A 20,154-nucleotide genomic window follows, 5' to 3' on the forward strand; every position below is an offset into this window, starting at 1 on the left:
CCTGGCTCCGAGCCCGCCCGTGGCCAGCCGTGCTCCCGGCGCCCGAGCGCGGCTGACCCGGCGCGCCCGCCCCGGAGCCCCGGGGCGCGGGACACGTGCGGCCGCGGGGCCGGCGCTGAGCCTCCGCGGGCGCGTCTCCTCGGACTCGCAGCGCGTGAAGAAGGGCTTTGTGGGCCGGGGGGGCCGGGGGGGTTCTGAGCCTGCGCTAATCTTTGCCAGCCAAGGGCCGGCGTCCTCGCAAAGTCCCGCCGTGGTGGTGAACCTGAGATTATGCTCTTTAATCTGCTGCCGCGGAGTTGCTGAAACAGTGTAATAAGACGCAGCGGCAAGCCAAGGAGGGACAGCGGGGGGGGGGCGCCTTGCTCCTCCAAAGCCCCTTGACGCCCACCCCGAGGCTGGCCTTGCCTGTGGGTTCCAGGAGAGGGGAGGGCGCCCTTTTCATGCCCCTCCCCATTGCAAGTCCCTCCCCCCCCCACAGCCGGGAAGGGAAGATGAAAGGCAAGAGGGGGAGTCCCTATGGGAATGCAAGAACGAGGGGGGAGGCTGGGCTGGTAGGGATCTGAGAGCGCAGGTAGGCGTGGGGAGGCCTCCCCAGCGTTGGGGGGCAGCGGAAGGGGGCAGCGTTTTGCTTTCCTTCCAAACAAAAATGACAGCTGGCCAAGAATCCGCTCCTGCTGCTTACTAGCGCTGTGCGAAGCGACCTGGCTCCTTTCTGCAACGCAGCCTTCCCAAATCCAGTGGCCCCCAGATGTGTAGGACTACAAGTCCCAGAGTCCTCCAGCCAGAGTAGAGCCCAACATATCTGAGGCTGCCAGGCTGGGGAAAGTGGGGCAGGACAAGCCATTGCAGAAGCCAGGCGGAGCTTCTTCAGCAAGGCTTGTCCTTCCCCTTCTGGAGGCCCCACTCCTGGGCTCGGGGAGGCTGCCCTGATGGCTGAATCCCATTTACTAGCAAGGGGTGTAGCTGTGCGGACTGAGGCTTCTCAGTGTTTGACTCCACTGAAAGGGAAAGGGAGAGATCCCGGCAAGATTTGTTTGGAAGCCCTGAAGATCCTGGGTGGTTTCCCGGCCCCACAATGAGCTGCTGCTCACTTAACCCCATTAAAAACGAAACGAAACTGGGATGCTTCAGTACCCGAGAATGTTCGGGGACTTGCTTGGGATCCTGGCCAGGAAGGGAAGCATCTATCCTCCAGCAGATGTAGAAATTCTGCAGGGTTGCACTGTTTTTATATAGGTACCAATGGCCAGTGGCTGCCCCCCCGCCACTCAGAAGTCAAGAGTGAGGTTTACGCCAGTACATGAAGTTTTCCCACCAAGGTGCGGGTGGAATAATTTCTTTGTACTTTATAACTGGATGGTGTGGATGGATTTTCCAGCATGTGCAAAGTTATTTCTCATGGTTTCTTGGTGGCCTCCTTGTTGGACTTGTGACTGGCTGTGACCTTTGGAAATTGGAATATTTGTGGCGTGTGAGTTGACTTTTCCGCTGGATTCCCAGTAGCCGCTGGCCAGTGTCTGGGAGGAGGGAACCTGCCCATGATGACGATACGCCCTTGTATCCTTCTACGTTTCTCTTTATCTTGGCTTTCTCTTTGTCTTAAAAGGTCTTTGGGGAGAGATTTACCCCCAAAGCGATAATAATCAATAAAATGGCATCACAGCTACCTAGGAGTAAGCTCTACTGAATTCAGTGGGGCTCATTTCTGAGTAGACGTGCTGGGTGTCACACTGTAAATCAGCAAGTGACATTTCCGGAGTCCCTCGTCACTGACAGATGAGAGTTCACATGGAAACACCGAAGGGACCCCTGGAAACCTCCCCCTGAATGTTCTGGAACGCAGCTCCCGTCAGTCCCAGCCAGCACGGGCCATGTCCGCGGTTGGTATTCTGCTCGCTCAGACATCGCGGGCAGGCGCCCGGTTGGCAAAGGCGGGACAGGCCGAGCTGGACGGGAGGCTGTGTGCCCGTCCCAGAGCAGGGGCCAGCCCCCCGAAGGCCCTGCCTCCGGGCACGTCACCTTGCCAGGTGGGGCTGTGGAAGGCGGGAAGACGCAGGCGAAAGGCAGCAAAGCACCGCCTGGCTGCGGTTTTGGCTGACTGGGCACAGGGCGTTCCCGGGCAACGTACGCGCTGCCTCTGCCGCGGGGCAGGCGGCCCGGGTGGCCCTGGGGGCACGAGAAGAGCGGGCCGCCGTCGGAAGGGGTGTCTTGCCAACTGCCGTTCAGCCCACAGTGGGAATGTGCGCCAGTCTGGAAGTGGCAGTCGCTGGCGAGTCTGTTCCATCCTTGGCGGGCAAAAGAGAGCGAACGCACTGGAGCGAAGGTGTGGGGAGACCAAGCCGCTCCCGTGGGGCTGGGCGTACGGGGCTGGGGTTCCATCTCACTGGGGCGTGACGTGGGTCCGTTCCCTATCCAGGCTGGCAGACCTTGGCCTGTTTAGATGGGGAGACCTGCTGGAGAAGGAGCAGAGATGGAGGCGAAGGAGGAAATGCAAAACGCAAAACCCTGAGGAAAAGGGGCTGTGGGGAGTGACCCTCACACAGCACAGAGTTAGCCTGTGGGTCCTGCGGCCACACGGTCCTGATGTAATGGCGCAGTGGGGAAGGCTCCCGGCTCCGGAGCCCAAGGCTGTGAGTTCAAGTCCCGCGAGAGTTGGCATGGGATAGTGGCTGTGAGCGTGGGGCTGGGACTCGGGAGGCCCACGGTGTGGAGCTCCATGGAGCTCACGGGGGGCCAAGACTCTCAGCCTGGCCCACCTCACAGGGCTGTTGTCATGAGGATAAGATTGAGGGGAGAAGGAGTCGATCATAAGCTGCCTTGAGATCCTTGGAAGGGAAAAAAGGCAGGCGAGAAATACAATAAAGGAATAAGTGGCCACCCTTTTGGGTGGCTTTAAAAGGGGCCTGGGCAGAGGAGAAGCCCACCCCTGCTCAGCTGCTATGCATGGTGGCCATAGCAGACCCCCAGGATTGGAGGCGGCGGTGCCTGGGGAGCATGGGGGAGGGGTGCCGCGGCTCTCATCTTTGCGCTCTGCGGCGGCCCCCTGGGACAGTGGGTGGTCCCTCCGGAAGCCGATGGTGGGACTGGACGCGCCCCTGCGTGCATCCAGGAGCGCCCCTTCCCCTGTCCTTCGCAGCAGAGGAACCTCCTTACAGGGAAAAGGTTCCTCGAGGGAGGGACCGGCGGCTTTGTCGGATTTTGTCTGGCGCAGAATTGCCACCGCCGAGAGCCCAAGGATGCCGCCCGGCTCACCTGCCCAGGTGAGGCCCGGGAGAGCTTTGTGGGGGGTCCAGCAGCAACCTGCTCCCACTGGGAATTCCTCCTCACGGCTGCTAGAGGGCTGCTGCCACCTTCAACATGGCTCTGCACGCTTCTTCCTGTACAACTTGTCTAGGAAAAAGCAAAGGGATCCGGCATCGGAATACCTCCGGCATGGCAGCTTCGGCCCCGCTTGAGGCCTGCTCCTGGAGCACGCCCACCCCCTCTGCACCCCCCAGATGCAGCCTCAGCGTCTGGCTCCTTGGGTCCTTGGCCCGTGGAAACAGTTGGCTTTCCTGTGTGTGTTTGGTGCCCGAGGGAGGCATCTTCCGTGCGCCGGCCTGGATGCGAGCATTTCTGCTTGCGTTGCCTTCCTGCGACTCTGGTGCAGGTCCGGGGTGGGGCGACCGTGGCGGGGGGGTGGACGGGCCTGCGCTAAGCAATTTCACAGTACAAGGTTTTCCTGCATTCTGTCAGATCTGCTGAGCTGGGCCTTCCTCACACTCGTCCTGCGTTTCTGCGGCAGGATATTCCCGTTTCCCAGTGGCCCTCCAGAGTCGAAAGGAGGTTAGGGGGAAAATGCCTCAGCAAAGTGGTTTCAGCTGTGCCGGCCTGTTCAAACCGCTGCTTGACTGGTCTTCACCGTGTGATCCCCCCACCCCAGGCGCTGTCACTGAATCGGAGTGTAATTCATGGGCCCGGGATAAAATCCACAAGCCTCCTGCCACACCTGGCCTAATTCAGTGCGTTCGGGCCTCCTCTAACCTGGTCTGTGCAGCTCGGATCCTGCGATCAATCAGCCAAGCAGGCTGGAGAAAGCCGATCCAGTCAGTAGCTGGAGCGGCCGCGGACTGTGGTTTCTGAGCACGTCCCCGTCCCCCGTCCTCCTGAGGCCTTGCTACCTGGTGACAGGAAAGGACAAGCGGGTCAAGTTAGTCCCAGTTGGTGTGTGGCTGGCCATGACTCCCCCTGCGTCTCTGGGGAGCCCCCTGGTTGCTTCGCCCTCGGACTTCCCAGGTGTCCACCCCCTTCCCCACTGCCAGGGCAAACCTCCCCTCCCTTCTCAGGAGTTGTATCCCCTTTTCAGTGGAACTTTAGCCCTAAATTAAGGTTAGGGGTGCGCACCAGGGTAGGGTTAGGGTTCGGAAAACGAGGTGTCCTGGCATGGTTTCGATGGTTGGAATGGGTTTAGAATGGGCAGAAATGATGAGCTGGGCAGAAAAAGCTACTCAGGGACGGCTTTTTCAAAATCGCATTGTTTTCAATGGAACTCTAGCCCCATATTAGGGTTAGGGGTGGGCCCCAGGGTAGGGTTAGGGTTAGGAAAAGGGGGTGTCCTGGCATGGTTTTGATGGTTGGAATGTGTTTAGCATGGACAGAAATGATGAGCTGTGCAGGAAAAGCTACTCAAGGACGCCTTTTTTGTATCCTTTGTGCTATTCTGTGTCCGAGGGTCCTGCGACCCACCGCAGGTCAGCCAGTGAGTGGGGAGCAGACAAACACAGTGAAAACCCTCCACTCCAGCCTTCCTTAAAAGAAAAACAAAAGAACACAATTGAAAAGGACAAGCCCCTCTGTCCGTCCTGTTGTCCTATTTCAGATTTCCCAGTGTGTCTCCAAAATTCATGAGAGCCTCGCTGGATGCCGAGGGCGTATCTGGAAAGAGTGCCACCGATCCGGCTTCCCCCTCCACCCACAGCTCCCGCCCCCCACAGCGCGCAGCAAAATAGTCACGGTTGCAAGCCTTTGGGTTGCGGTTGTATAAAAGAGTTGTCCAAATGTTTCGGCCACTGTTAGGGAATTGGGTGTCTTTTAGTTAGGCTTTTGCTTTGGCTCATTGTGACAGTCCAATTTTTCTTGTTGTTTTATTTTATCAGTGTTATTAATCCTATAAGCCCCTCTGTGCTCTGTTGGAAGGAAGCGTCACGTCTGCCAATTTAAAACCAAACAAATAACACAATTAATTGGCCTCATCCTTCTGGGAGCATCTTCCTTTCCACCTGCTGCATGGAATGGGATAAAATGCATTCAGGATTTTTGGGATGTGGGGGAAGAAGTGAATTGGTCTGTAGGGTTTCCTGAGGAATTAACTTGCTCCTTCCGCAGCATAACGTTGAGGATTAAAGCGCAAGCTGGAGAACATCTGGGAGGCAGGGCAGAAAGCCTCGCCTAATCCCGGCACCAGCTCGCGTGCCGGCTGTCCGGAGCGATTCCCTGGGGTAACGCCGAAGGGGCTGAACAGAGGCAGGGCCGAAGCGCTGGGGATTATGGGTCGCTGGCTCAGGAAACAGAGCTCCCCAGCAGCGGGGCAGAGTCCCAAGCCCCTTTTCTGTGCAGGATTCAGTCCTGGGGATGGCACAGGACCAAGGAAGCAGGCCCACGGCCGATTCCTTGGCTGGCTGGGGACCATGGGAGTTGCAGTCCAAGGCACCTGGGGGCCCCTGCCTGCTGGGCATCAGAGGTTGTTTGGTTCTCCAGTGAGGAATGTCCTTCCCTCTCACAGCCCCTGGTCCTGGAAGAGCAACGTGTGAATGAGAGAAGGGGCCCGAAGCGCCCTGGCCTCGCCACGGCGGCCTGGCCTGCGTCCTGGTTTGACAGAAGGGCATCTGACGTGGAGAAAAAGGCTGGGGGGCGGGCGGAGGGCGCTTTCCTGGGGAGCCAGGGCTCGGGGTCGCCCAGGGCAGAGGGTCTGCGGAGGTTCCGGGGGGAGGGAGGGCCCCCTGCACCACTGGGGGGGGCGCCCTGCTGCCCGTCCTGCCTGGACAGCCTGCTCAGACTTGGGGCTGGGCCGACCCACCCCCTGGCGCGGCCTCCTTCTCTTCCTCGCGCTTCGGCAACACCCTCGCTTGACAGCTTCAGGGCAGTGGCAGATGCGCTTCGGGTGGGGGGACGCGTGGGCGGCGCTCTTCCATCATGGATCCACGCCCCCCCCTCGTGCGGGGGCAAGCTGCACCCTATGCCTCCCTGCCCCGTTCCCAGGGGCCCCTGGCGGGACCCCGGCACAGACGCCGGGGCCCAGTTTGGCCCGATCCAGCTGTTTGGGTCGTGTCCTTGGCTCCACCGCTGCCATTTGGGGGGCCGGATGTGATAGGCCATGAGGGGGGGCGTTCAGGCCTTCGCAGGGACTGAGACAGGGCAGGTCCCCCCGAGGGGCAGCGGCAGGCCTGGGACAGCCCCATGGGCCCTCTGAGTGGGGTTGCCGGCCGGGAAGCCGCCCTGCCCCTCGATCCGGCAGGCAGCAGCCCACCCCAGGCCCAGCGTGGGCCTCCGGCCGCCTCCAGGCTGGTTTGCCCCCCTGACGCGCAGCAAGCCTCCCCCACCTCGGGTGGGGCTTGTGCAAGCCCAGCCCTGGCCTGCTGGCGTCCCCGTGGCAGGGGGCCCAAGCGGGGATTTGCACCCCCCTCCGGGCCGGGGGGCAGGCAGCACAGTGGGAGACGGGGCCTGGCATTCCCTTTGTGGAACCAAGTCCTCTGCCCAAGCGGCCAACTCAGGGCACCTGACCCAAGTGCACGACCCCCTGCTCTCCTTGGCACAGGCCTTCATCCAACAGGTGAAGAGGGGAATACTGATTTATTTATGCGCAGATATGGTCTACCCAAACTGCCGAGGCCTGCCTAGGCGGCTTACCATGCAAGGCTCCCCCCCGAGGCCCCCGGGACTGCCCGGCACCGTCCACCTCACGAGGGGACCATGCCAGGACCAAGCCACTGGAGACCCCTGCGCGGTGCCCGAGAAAACGACCTGCGTGCTGCCAGCAGCACAGCACTCCCTCTTGGCTCTGCAGAGGTCCGTGGCTCTCGGCTCGCCCACCCCACGGCCCACGCCGGCGTCCCCACAGGTTTTTGTTCCAGCCGTGTGGTGCGCAAAGCTGTTAGAACCGCCACCCTCTCCGCTTTCCCTTTCCCTCTGCCCGCTCGTTTGGTCGTTTGCTGTTTTGTTTGTTAATCAACCCGATAACGACCAAGCTCCAGTGAAGATGTTTCCTTCCTGTGAAATTATGTCTACTTGGAAGAGAGAACTGGGACTTTGAAAGGGATCTGGTACGAAGAACCTTATAACGGCCTTACTAATCCTTTTGCTTATTTTATTTATTTATTCATTTGGCATTTTTGTATGCCGTCCCAGTCTCATAAGCCACGGGAAGGCTTCCAACATTATAAATAAATACATATATATGAATACATACATATATAAAATCCGGAAACATCCTGGCACAAAATTATAACACTAATAAATAAAATCAATGATTATTAAAATATCATTTAAATAAAAAGGTCTTGGCCTGGCTCTGAAAAACACCATTTATCCACCATTTTGGTTACAGTGTGACGATTATTGGCTGCCAGTGGTGCAAACACGCCAAGTGCCGTACGGGGTAGGCCTCCAGACAAATTTTGCTGGACCCGTTCAGGATAGGATTGAACCGGAAGCTCAAAGGAGTGAACGTCTGAATTTCCCCACCGTCCCCGACCCCTATCCCCTTGTGGACCAATTGTCAGATGGCTCCCCAAATTCCGAATGGCCAACGTGCTGCCCCCTGCTGGCAGCAAGAGGTTTGCCCCCTACACTCCTGGGACTGTTGGCGTTTCAGCGCTGCGCACTTTGCCATTGGATCTGCTCGTCCCTGGAGGGAGCCCCCGAGAAACGGGGGGCTGCGGTGGGCGTCTGGTCCTCGCGCCAGAAAAAGTGCACCCTTCCCTGGTTGAAACCGACATATCTAAGGTGGCTTCCGAGCAGCTCCACTCGTGCGGGACCAGGCTTGACGTTTCGCGTGTGCGAGGCGGGCGAGGCCGGGCGCACCTGTCCCCCCAGGCCGTCCCCAGCAGAACCCCCTTCTGGAGACCCTCACGGCACCCCATCCGGGGCAGGTGCGGCGCGCATGTCTGAAGGGCTCACCGGGTCGAAGTTCTCCACCTCTCCTTTTCTCGGAGGCGGCCCTTCCGCGCCGGCTGCCTCCCCACCGTCCTCCCTCGTTTCCGGGCGAATGTGCCTCGGGGAGCTCCCCGTCCGATCGTGTTCTTCAAGGCTTCGGTGGCTGCCTTGCTCTGGAGGGTTGAGCTGTGAGACAGCAGCTTAATTACTTCCTCCTCCGCTGGGGCGTCTTGAGAGCGGGGACGGAGGATCAGAGAGAGGCTGCTTCCGCATCCCGCTCCGGCTTCCCCATCCCGCGGTGCACGGGGATTGTACCTCGGGCACCAGTGACTGAGGTCCCTGCAGCTGATTCACTTTCCAGTTTGGAAAGGAGTGCTGGCCCGTGGAGCCAGTCGGGGGCCCGGGGACAGCCCCACGGATGCTTCCTTCAGTCTTGGGACGGGGAGCCCTGGCCCGTGGGCCTAATCCAGCCAGCAAGGGCCTTGGGCCCGGCCTGCAGAGCTCTCTCGGGTTCCCTCGGGGCAGAGCTGGCTCTCTAAGCCCTGTCCCCGCAGAAATCCCTGGTGTTGACTCCTACCCACGGGCAGCTGGGAGGAGGCGGGCAGCGTGGGGTCGCCTGGACGGCACTGGGGGTCCTCCGTGGGGCCTGCTCTCCTTGCTCAGAGGGGCAAGAGATTCAGTGCTTCTTTGGCACGTGGGAAGGAAGCACGGGCATGGCGGGGGGGCGGAAATGGAGTCTGTGGGCATAGCCACGTCCCTCGGGATCCTCTGGCCCGTGGCGGGTGGCACCGTTGCTGCGAGGGCACGTCGGTCCTCCCCAGATTTAGCTCTGCAGTTCTGCTTCAGCCTTCAAGCTGAGTGCCCAGGAGCTGCCCTCCGGCCGGGCAAGGGGGGCCAGGGCCTGGCCGCCGATTCAGCCACGGCCAAGGTGATCAAAGCTGCAGGCGGACAGCTTGACCCGTGGGGAGCAGGGCCGCTGCAGCATCGTCCTGACCCTCAGGCGCTGCCCAAGTTGTACTCGCACTTTCTGAGTGGAGGGGAAAGGATTCTACACGTGCTCAGAGGCACTCTTCTCTGCTGGACACGAGTAGATGTCCCAGGCGGTCAGGAAAACGTTGGAGACTCAGCCTCCTGGAACGCTGGATCGAGCCCAGCAGGACATGGGCCTAATCCCAGAGGTGCGGTCCAAGTGCCAGATGGAGGCCTGTGAGCAGCCGAGCAGGTCCTGCCCTGGGGGGGAAAGCAGGCCATCCCGAATCGTTCCAGTGAAGCCTCATATCCTGCGGTGTGGCCTGAACTCAAGAAGCATATTAAGGGGGGGGGGGGTGAATGAGGTGGGGGGGGGCAGAGAATATGGTTCTATGCCAGTAGCCTCCCCCAGGCTGGGGCTGCCATCGTCCTTTCTTTCTTTGGGGTGCGACTTGGAAGCAGTTGCCGTTTCAGGACCACGGACGGATCCACACTGACTGGAACTCGCTCGGGAAGGGCTGTTGACTCAGTGGCGTGCAGAGGCCTCCCAAAGGCTGGGCTGGCTGTTCGCCCTCCGAGTTTCCCTCTGGACTGCTGCCCGCTCCTTATGGCTCTGTTCTGATTTTGGGGCGGCCATGGTGTGAGGATGATAGAGACTGCCAGGGCAGGTGCTGTCTGGGGCGTCCAGTAAACCCACATTCTCTGTCTGGGAGAAACCTGGAGTAGCGTGAGGGTGACTGGAAAGACCCTGCTTGTCAGGGGCCTCCTTTGAGCCAGGGGAGGTTGTGGCGGGGTGGGGGGGGTTAAGGCCAGAGAGCCCTACAACACTCCGAGATGGGCACTCTCTGCTCCTTTGAACAAGAACAAGGACGGGAGAAAGTTGCCGTGCTTTTATATGGTCTTTTATACTGCCATAAAGGAAATGAGTCAGTGAGCTCAGGTCTGATGCTGCAGAGGCCGGGGGCCTGGGTCTTGGGGTCAGCCCCTCTGCCTGCCTGCCTGCCTGCCTTTCTTTCTCTCCGAGTCTCAGGCACACACAAACTGCATCACAGTCTGGCCTGGAGAAAGCCTGCCTTTGGGGCCGGGGGGTGGGCATTTTGCAAGGCACCCCCAGTTCGCCTCTCTGTGCAGCAACTGGGCTTGGGAAACGCTTCTCTCTGGTGAGGATTTTTCGGAAACTGACTGCTTGGGGGTCTGCGTGCCGGTTGCGGGGGGGGGGGGGGCGGCATGTTGCGCCCTGTCTGCCCTCGCCATCAAGGTGCAGCGGTTCCCCAGAAGCAGGCAGTTGTCGTCCCAAAGGCGAGAGCAGTGGAGATGGTGGTGGGGTGGAAGAATGGGGGAGATGGAAGGGGGCAGCTTCCTTGTCCCCCCGTCCTTGGAAGGATGTGCCGTCTCTCCAGCCAGGCACCCGGCGTGACGTAGATGGAAGCTCGACCCTGTGAAACAAAATTCCAAAAACAATTGAGCAGAAAATCGAAGCTTCTGCAAGTGCTTTCCCGGCTTGCCCAGAAGGGGATGGGAGTTGTAGTCCGGCACACCTGGGGGGTGCCAGGTTTGGGGGGATGGCCATGCAACTCCATAAGACCTCCAAACCCCCCAAATATCAACGGTGCAGAGAAGGGGCGGACATGCAGGGCATGCCCCCGGCCCACGTAGTTTGAGGGCGGTGCTCCGAGGAGACGAGCGCAGCAGCGAGTTTGGGGGCTGCTTGCTGCCTCACCAGCCGTCTCGTCCCCCCACCACCGGGGGCTGCAGGCAGTGCTCTTTCATGACGCTTCTGCGGTGTAGGCCGCCTGAGCCGAACTATACAAACAAAAGCAGGTCCTGGGTCTCTGTGCTGCTCAACATGGTAGCCAGTTCCCTGGGGCTTTCCCATGGGGCAGCCCCTCTGCACGGGCTCAGAAGTACTCATGGCTCTCCAAGCTGCAAGCCCTGCCTCCTCCGATCCAAACATGCCCTGGGGCTAAACCAGATCCAGCGTCACCCCACTTACGAGGGAGATGGAGGGCTGGGCAGGACGAGGCCCAACCTTGCCTGCCACTTCCACTCCTGTAGAAGTTTTTCAATTTAAGACGCCTTTAATTTTTTTAAATAATGCCCAGGCATTTAAATGCCCCGAGGTGGTTTTACTGGGATTTTCCAATTCTGCTTCACCCCTCCTGGTGCTGCAGACCAAGTCGCGATTGTGTTGTGCTTCTGGTATGTTGTACCAGCTTTCCCCATCCGGGGATGCTGGGCACTGTAGTCTAACCCACCTGGAAGGTGCCGTGTGGGAAGGCCGTGCCCTTTGTGGAGGATCGAGACATGCCAAAGCAGGAACATACCCGGCTATTCCGGCGCTGGGCTGGGGCGCCCCGGCTGTTCTGGCTGCACCCCGTGCTGTGCAGAACCCGGGCTGGGAACGGGCTCAGGCACAGGGTATGCGCCGTGGGGCTTGGCCCTCCGGCCAGAGGTGGGCTTGGGGAACACCCCCTCTGCACAAGCGGAGTAGGGAAGGAATTGGGCCACCCAGGAAGCAGGCAGGATCACAGAGCTGGGTTTGGGATACGGAGCTGGATGCCGAGGAAACCAGCGTGACTTTGAAAGAACGCGGAGCAGAAAAAACTGATTTCGGTCATTCTAGAGGCCCGAAGTACAGGGTAACTTTTTAGGAGTCTGGCCAATTTCGGGATCCTTTCCATCTTGCCTCGGTGAGCAAGAGGGATGAAAATCCAGAACTAGCTGGGGGTCGCGCAGAAGGTTTTCCTGCTTTGCCCCCCCGCCCCACCAGACCCCCAGTGCCACGAACTGGGGAGCAGGTGGACATCCAGCAGGGAAAGTGCCCGCCATCACATCTCGGGAAAGCACTGTCTGTTGGGTCTTGGCCTGCCGTGCAGGCGTCTCGGGGCACAGCGACAGCAGGGCTGATGGCTTCGTTTTGCAGGCGGCTCCCGGGAGGGGAGGGCGGAGGCAGAGCAGCGGATCCGGCCGGCCTCGCCTGCTCCGGGTCCTGGAGGCCGGAGGGCGTGCGTGGCGTGCGAGGCGCTGACCCTCTGCCCTTTCCCTTGCAGAAATATCGCTACCAAGATGAAGACAGTCCCCCGCTGGAGCACAGCCCTGCCCACCTCCCCAACCAGGTAAAGGCCCCCGAGCTGGTCCACGTGGCGGAGAAGAACCTATCCCAGATCGAGAGCATCCATGGCTACGTGTCTCACTCGCACATCTCCCCCATGAAGGTAGGAAGGGGGGGCGCGGGTGCCCCGGCCAGGAGAGGGGGCGCCACCCTGCCGCCGCGGCCATAGGCGCACCTGGCCCCGCCCCGCCCTGCCACGCCCACGGCCTCCGCACACCTGCACCCGCCCGCCCGCCCGCCGCCCCCGTGGTGGCACGTGTGTCCCCGCCGTTCGTGTGTCGGCGCGCGCGAGGCGCTCTGTGTGGTCGCGAGCGGCGGGCCCGGCGGCCTGGCCCGGCAGCGGTCTCTCCGGAGCGTGCCCCCCCCCCCCGCCGGTCCGGGCACCTTCCTCCGCGCACGTCGGGCCGTGCGTCACACGCGTGCTCTGTGGATGGCGGGTCTGTGTGTCCGTCCGTCCGTCCGTCCGGCGTGGCGCTCGCGGGGACTTGGCGGTGCGGTTTCCTGGCCGCAAGCACATCTGTGTGCCGCTTGTGCGTCTGTGGCTCCTCCGGCGTGTCCGTGTGCACATGTGCTTGGCTTTATCCCCCGGCCCGCCGGGATTTCCTGCGGTTTGGTGTTTCTTGGGAGCAGCGGCCGACCTCGGCCGTGCGGCACGTTGGCCTTCTCTCCCTGCCGTGCCTTTCTAAAATGTGTATAAGCGGCAGCCGGTTTTAGGGGTCTGCCTGTCGTGGGTGCTGCAAGGGTGCCTCTGTGCATAAAAGGCCGCTGAAGTTCTGCCCCCTGAATAAGAGAAAGGCTGTTTAGTTACTCGTTGGTCACATCTTTCGACTGCCCAAGAGCCGAAAGCGCTCCGTGTGGCTCACAACAGTGTGAAACCCTTGGAAGCATAGAAACAGAGCGAGTCAGGAGGGGCCTCCCAGGCCATCTAGTCTGACCCCCGGCTCCAGCCGGCTCCACTCATGTAAGCCCCAGCATGTGGGTGTCCCGTCTTTCCTTGAGCGCCCTCACCAATGGGGCCTCCACCACCTCCCGTGGAGGCCCGTTCCATATCCTAGGGATCCTAACCACCATGAGGTTCTTCCTGGCATCCAACCTGAAACCCAGTTCCTTGAACTTTGCCCCATTGGAGCACATCCTGCCCTCCACTGTGGGGAAGAACAGGTCACGGCCCTCTGTGTTGAGATGCCCCTTCACATCCCAATAGGTCCGCTTGGAGGAGACTCTGAGTCCCAGTTCCCTCCATCGCTCCTCACAGAACATCCCTCCCAACCCGGCTACCGTTCCTGGGACCCAGCACGGCACCGGTTCTGACCCAGCTGTGTCTCTCCCGTCATGTGGCACCCGGACCGGGACGCAGGACTCCAGCTGTGGACACAGCAGAGTTGTGTAGCGCGGTTTCAACACCTCCCTAGGTCTGGAAGCCACGCTTCCGGCTGTACATCCACCCCAATTAAAAACCTAAGTGACTGTCAAAATGGCAGTATAACATTTGAATTGGTTGAAACTATAGTATAACTGTAGATTTATATCCAGCGGGCGACTGAGCAGTGATGCGGTTTTAAAACACGATACAGAATTTAAGAGAGACTGAAAGTAAAATTCCTTTTTTTTTTTTTTTTGGTAATAAGTTTTTTATTAAAATTTTAAACTAACACTAAAAACATCATCAAATACATCAGATGTACTGGGTCAGCCCCCCTCTCATATTTTTTAACATTTCATAGTCATATTTAAGTCCATTTATGATAGCTTAAAAACATATTTAAATCTAAACCAGGTTCCGTTTCTCTAGCCAATGAAAGTGAAATTCCTGAGGGAATGAGATCTTCAGTTGGCACTCAAAGAGTATATGAGTACCAGCTGAGCTTCGCTGGGACGTCCCTTCCACCGTCCGTGGCCGGAGGGCCACAACCACAGAGCCCCTTCCTGGTGGCCCCCCTCCTGCCTTCCCTTGGCGGCTCCCGCAGGACGGCTGGCCCAGGCTTAGTGTCTGACAGATATATATGGGGCAGACCATCCTTCCAGCCCCCCGGGGCCCAGTGCTGGACTGTTCATGCCAGCAGTGTGGGTCTGGCCCAGCGCCAACGGGCAGCCGGCGCGATGGCGAAGCGCAGTCCCCGAAAGCGCGCTGGCAACCTCGCTGCCCTCTTTGGGGCCAGCGGACGTTTCTGGACCAAGGCAGCCCTGTGAATAGTGTGTCGCCAGGACACAGCCGAGAGGGCGTCTGGGCGGGTAGCTAGCCGGGCTGCCCCCAAGGACGGAGTCGGCGTGTGGTGCGGAGCGGATGAAAGGTGCTCCGTGCCCAGAATCCCCCAGCACTTCCAGGGACGGTGCCGGATCCAGCGGCTCCCAGGGTAGGAAGCCGTTCCTGCCTCCAGGGCAGGCTGAGCACCCCCCGTCTGGGCAAGAGAGCTGTCTGCTCAGTGGTTCGGCCTCGCCTGGACTGAATCTCAGCTCCAGGGCCCCCCCCAGCCCAGGCCTGGGCCCCGGCACGAATCCGGAGCAGCCACTGCCTCTCCTGGACTGGAGGGAAAGCGGGGAGCACAATTGGGGTGTCGAAGACACGGCAGCCTGCGCCTCCCCGCAACCTGCAGATGCCCAAGAGCCGGGCACTAAAGCTGGGCCCTCTGGAGCCCCACGGCGGAGCTGCCAAGGCCAGGACAACAAGCCCCCTGTGCCACCCCCTGGAGTTGGCCGCCCCCATGGGGGGAGCTGCTACAGCGCAGTGCCCCCTGCTCCCCGCCCAGGCAGCCTCTGCAGAGGGTCCCGCACTGGATCGTGTCCAGAGCAAATGAGAGGCCAAGAGAGCTGGCAGGGCCCCCCCCACACACCTCCCCCCCAGACCCTCCGGCAGAGAGACCAAGGCGATTTCGCCCCCAGGCTGGGCCCACACCTGCCTGGAGGGGATCGGGAGGCGGCACGTCCCTCTGTGGCGCCAGGAACTGTGGGCGGGCGAGCGAGCGGGCGGGCGTGCATGTGCGAGCAGGAGACCTTGCACCACCTCCCAGCTGGCGGTGCCGTTCCCTGTTCGGTGTGCCGGGCGCGTTCTCGGGCTCGGCCATCTGTCTGCGGTGCTGTCGGCCCGCGAAACGGCAGCTGCAAGGCGGTGGGCGCTTCGGCGTGTGTGTCTGTTGCAGTGCGTTGTAATTGTCCTCTGGTGTGTTCGTTACAATTGCCGCGCCGGAAGGGTCCTGGAGATCGGCTGGGCACACGCTGCAGAAGTGTCTCCCCAAGTTTGGCCTGAATCTGCTCCCACGGGATCCGGATCCCCCTGCCCTGGCTCTAGCCCACTCCGGGGACAACGGCCAGGTGGCTGTCCCCGCGGCGTTCCTTTGGTTGCGTCGCTCGTCTCCTCCTCCTCAGGCTCAACAGAGGAGCCGCCTTCCAGACCCCCCTCACCTGCTTGCGGCTTTCGGGACACGCTCCCGTTGCCAAAGACTTTTCCAAATGGGGTGCCCGGAACTCCAAATCTGCTCCCACAAATGTGTGATATGGTCGAACGAGGACAAATTATTATGTATTATTTATTTGATTTTGAGCCCTCCCATAGCCAAAGCTCCTCGGGCAGTTTACAGCAATGCATACACCCAAAACAGTTTTATTTTATCCTAAAATAAAAGCAACATGAAAATGAATTTAAAATAGATAAAACATCAGCAAAAGTGACTCTGTAAGAGGAAAAATGAACATCCCTGGGTGACCCAGTAACTCTTTAAAGGGCTTGGCATCAAGAGCTGTCTCAGCCTGGCACTGAAAGGATAAGAAACACAGAAACTGAGCGAGCCAGAAGGGGTTCCTGGGCCATCTAGTCTGACCCCTGGCTCATGGCACGCCTCCCATGTGCGTGTCTAGCCTGGTGCTGGCGGGCAGCAGTGAGGAGAATGCTGCAGAGACCTCCCAAATCGGAGCATGAATGGCGTCTGAGGTTGCCGTCCCTTTTCATCAGCTCCCACGTGTGCCTGGCTCGACCTTGTCCTCCAGCCTGCCGAGCCCCGTGCTCTTTTCTGCACATCTCCTTGCCAAGATAGGTTTCCCCCACCCGGGGCTTGCCATTCCCCTGCCCCTCTTCGCCTCGCATTGCTGCCATCCGAGGGACAGCCCCCCCGTGCCCTCACACAAGTCATGATGCAGGTGCTGGACAGCACAGGGCCAAGCCGGAGCCCCCCGGCGCGGGGCTCAAGCCCCTTTCCCCAGGAGGTGCCGGGACCTTTCCCAGCACATGCCAAGCACGGTGCCTCAAGCGCGTCGTCGGCAGGTGTGGTGGTTCCACCCAGTTTGTGCATCCCCCGAACTTTCTGCTTTGCTCTGTTACGTCCAGAGGACGGTGGTCTTGCAGAAATTATTCCTGCAAAATGCGCTGTATAACCAACACAGTGTTTTCCTGCTGCTCGGGCTGAGCACTGAATCATCCGTGGAGGAATTTTGCTTGAGGTGGGCAGCCGCTGCCCAGATCTTTCTGTCTGCCCTTGTTTCAACCTTCGGCCCCCTCACCTCTCTGCAGGAGTTCTCAGAGTCCACCTGCGAGGCGGTGCTGCCCCTGCCGCCCCACGCCGATGGCCTGCAGCGCCTACCTGGAAAGGGGAAGAATTTGCCTCCTTGCGGGTGCAGCGGGTGCCCTTTTGGACAGAGAAGCGACCCGCCGTCCCCACGCGGCCCGGCAGCTGCAGGGCTTCCTCCACTTAACTGCCTGGGCAGGGAAGGCTTGGCTGCCCCTCGAATGTTGTCACGTCCACCCCTTGGAGTCCCCCTGCCCACCCCGGATGGCCCCCGATTTCAGATTCGAGGCCCCCAGAATCTGGGTGGGGGGCACATTTCAGCCAGTCCTCCCCGGGGCCGGGGCACGCGACACGGTGGCTCTCCTCAGCCAGAACGCCAGTGCCTCGTGCGCCAGCGTCTGTGCGTACGCAGTTGTGGCTCTGTCTGCCGTTGTGTGCGTTGTGTCTGCGCATGGCTTTGTGTGTTCAGCACCCCCGTCCCCGACACCCACCACACACGAGCGCCGCAGAACCACACGACGCACGTGGCCTCCGCTCCACCCTGCCAAGAGGTATTTATCGTTGTGAGAGGTGGGGGGTGGCTGCAGAGGCGTGCCTGGGGCTGTATTTTGAACCACATCTTTTTGCAGGGTAACGGGTGGTCCTGCAACTGCCCAGGATCGAGGGTGCAGGAGGGGAAACGGACCTAGAACTAAGCCGGATTAATTTGGATGCAGAGTTTGGGTACAGCTCAGCCCTCAGCTGTGCAAACGTGAATCTTGGTGGAGTTGGGTGCAAAAGGGAACATTCCTCCTCCTCCGGCTTTCCCCAGCCCAGCAACCTCCATATGCTTAGACTACAACTCCCATCAGCCCCGACAGCATGGCCTAGGCAAGAGGAGGCAGCAGCGGTAGTCAAAGATATCTGGCAGGTTGTTGAAGGCTGACCTTTCCGTGCCAATTTATTTTCTGTGAAGCTGCATGTGGGTACTTTGAAATTACTACTAGTAGTTACGGCTGTCTGTCCTTGACGGGTTCCCGTCTCCACACTTCTCCACCTGTGCATTTCGATCTTCAGCTGGGAGCCCCGACAGGTGCCTTGCCATGGCAGGTGAAGCTGAGCAGGGTGGGGAGAGAAGGGGGGGTAGCAGCCGTGGAAAGTCCTGCCCAAGACTCGCCTCTCGCCCACCTTCTCGTCCCTTCAGCACCTTTTAGATACAGCTGTTTTTATGCCACATTTGTGATGGTGCAGCTTTGGGCTCCTTTAGGGTTTTTCTCCCAACGTCCTCTTCTTTGGTTCATATATTTGTACTGTATTTGTTATTATATTTGTAAACTGGCTCGAGAGTTCTGCCAAATCAAATCAAATCAAATCAAAACAAGAATGGCACCGTTCTCAGCTGCCGGCAGACGGCTTTTCCTCCTGTGCGAAGCATCGCCCGTGCATCCTGTTCCTGGCGAGCACCCCTGCGAGGTGGGGCTGCGCGGCCGAAGACCCTTCCCTCAGTGTGGGGCAGGCGACGTCTCTCCCACTGCTCCCTCGGCCCGGATCCGTGCGTGGTGCTCCGGTGCCCGGGCCGGGGGCGGTGGGGGAGCCCGGGACCGCTAGGCAGCAGAGGCACCTGGTGGCAGGCTAACTCTGCACGAGCTCCAGAGAGCGGCTGAGGAGAGAAGTGCTGCAGGAGGGGGGAAGGCGCAGGGGGGATGTGGTGGGACCGGCTCAGGGTACAGCACAGGGTAAGACCCAGCGCACGGAGTCTTCTGGTCCATCGGTGCCCATCTTAGCCACTGTGCAAAGCAGCTTTTCTCAGGAGTCTTGCAGGTGAGCTAGTGAGGAGCTCCCATCATCCCCAGCCCGGCTGCTGCGAGGCGTGTGCGCGGACTCCCACAAGTTTGGGTGCACCGGCTGATTTAGGGTCTGGATGAGCGTGGAATTTGGGGAACACGATGCCCTCCCTCGGAGTAAGGCAGGTGCGAAGGGTCATTTTCCCGACAAACAGAACTTTGCCCATGAATTATGAGAGCAGCCCCTTTCGACCAAGGCAGATGGCAGCCGAACCCCATGGATCTTTCAGGATCCCCTTTCTCCTTCCCCCTCCCCATCTTTTGCCCCAGACCGAACAGCCTGGCTTTGGTCGGCTCCTTTCCGCTTTTACAATACTTGGCATTTGTGTTTTGTTTTGCACTGTAATACTTTTTAAGGAAAAATGGTGCTGGAGATGGGAGGCTGCACCTGGACTTTGGCATCACTGGGGTATAATTTGGGAGGGCCTGAATTATATGGGAGAGCCACACTCCCCCCCCTTTACAGTGGACAGTCCCCAGTCTGTCCCCAGCACCTCCATGTGGGGTAAGGAAAGATTCCTGCCCAACCCCTGGAGGGGGCGTTCGTTGGGGCTGCAAGCTGGCATCCGGTGGACCCCGCGTTTCCGGCCGGTGGATCGCAGCCTCGCCCTTCAGCCCACGGAAATCAACCCCGTCTCTTCTGTGGACATCCACCGCTGGAAGAGGCAGGCCGATCCCCAAGACAGTCCGGGCAGGAGGCGCAGCGTCTGTTCCGCCCCCCCTCGCTGGCTCCCCCTGGCATCCGGTGGCCACTGAGGGACGGGGCCTGTGGGCCAGACTCATGCGGCGTCCGGCCTGATCCAGCGGGGCTGCTCCAAACCTTTTACAGCACAGTTTGGCCCGGCTGGAACAGCCTTCCTCACCTGGGTGCCCAACAGAGGCATTGGGCTGTGGTTCTCAGCATGATGGGAATTGCAGTCAACGCCTCTGCGGGACAGGACAGCAGATGGGGGGTGCAGCAAGAACATCTCCACTGGCTAAATGCCCCCCCCAGTTGCATAATACCCGGATGGATTCATTTCCGCCCAGGGAGCAGCTCCTGAGGCTCACCTGTTCCCGAGGCCGGTGTGCAGGGCCTCTTCCCACCCGAGGGCCGCAGCCGAGGCTTGCGGGGCAGCGGTTCGCTCCCTCCAACCAAGGACAGGCGCTCCTCCCTTTCTTTCGAGGTGGGGCAGGACCCATATGCAAGGGGGAAACCCTCCCTGCCTGCCTGGGGGCTGGAAGGAAAGGCGCAGAGGGTGGGGGCAGCCGGGGGGCCGTGTACCCAGACCTGCGTGTCTGCACCCCGCAACAGACGGTGCCCCCTTGGGCGCCCGCGCAGGGCCTGCCGCGTCCCCGGCCCTTCCTGGAGCAGGTGGGGCTCCGTGGCCAGCGCCGCAGCGGGAAGGCCCGCTCGCCATCGGCCGCGCAGCCCGGCCAGTCGGGCGGCGGGGGGGGGAGCAGGCGGGGGCCCTCCGGGTCGCGCGCCCGCCCGGCGCTCCTGATCCCTCAGCGGGGTGGCCTCACCGGCCCGGCCCGGCAGAAGCCTCCGGCGCCCAATCCAATTAACCTGCGTGCCGCGCCAAGGGCGCTTGGAGGGCGCGCGGCGGCGGGCAGGGGGCGCACTCCGCCCGGGCAGCCCCCG

General features: G+C 60.5%; 1 protein-coding gene across 1 annotated transcript in view; it reads left to right on the top strand.

Moving 5' to 3' along the window:
• Positions 1 to 12,224: 12,224 nt before the first annotated feature.
• Positions 12,225 to 20,154, top strand: part of DLG4 (discs large MAGUK scaffold protein 4) — a 31,564-nt gene continuing 23,634 nt past the window's right edge. Inside the window, exon 1 of the mRNA XM_044417174.1 lies at positions 12,225 to 12,314. Within this exon, the coding sequence (XP_044273109.1) occupies positions 12,309 to 12,314 (6 nt within the window). The 5' untranslated portion in view covers positions 12,225 to 12,308. The remainder of the gene's footprint in view (positions 12,315 to 20,154) is intronic.

The sequence above is a fragment of the Varanus komodoensis genome, unplaced genomic scaffold, assembly GCF_004798865.1.
Source record: "Varanus komodoensis strain SLA01 unplaced genomic scaffold, ASM479886v1 scaffold87, whole genome shotgun sequence".
Classification (NCBI taxonomy): domain Eukaryota; kingdom Metazoa; phylum Chordata; class Lepidosauria; order Squamata; family Varanidae; genus Varanus; species Varanus komodoensis.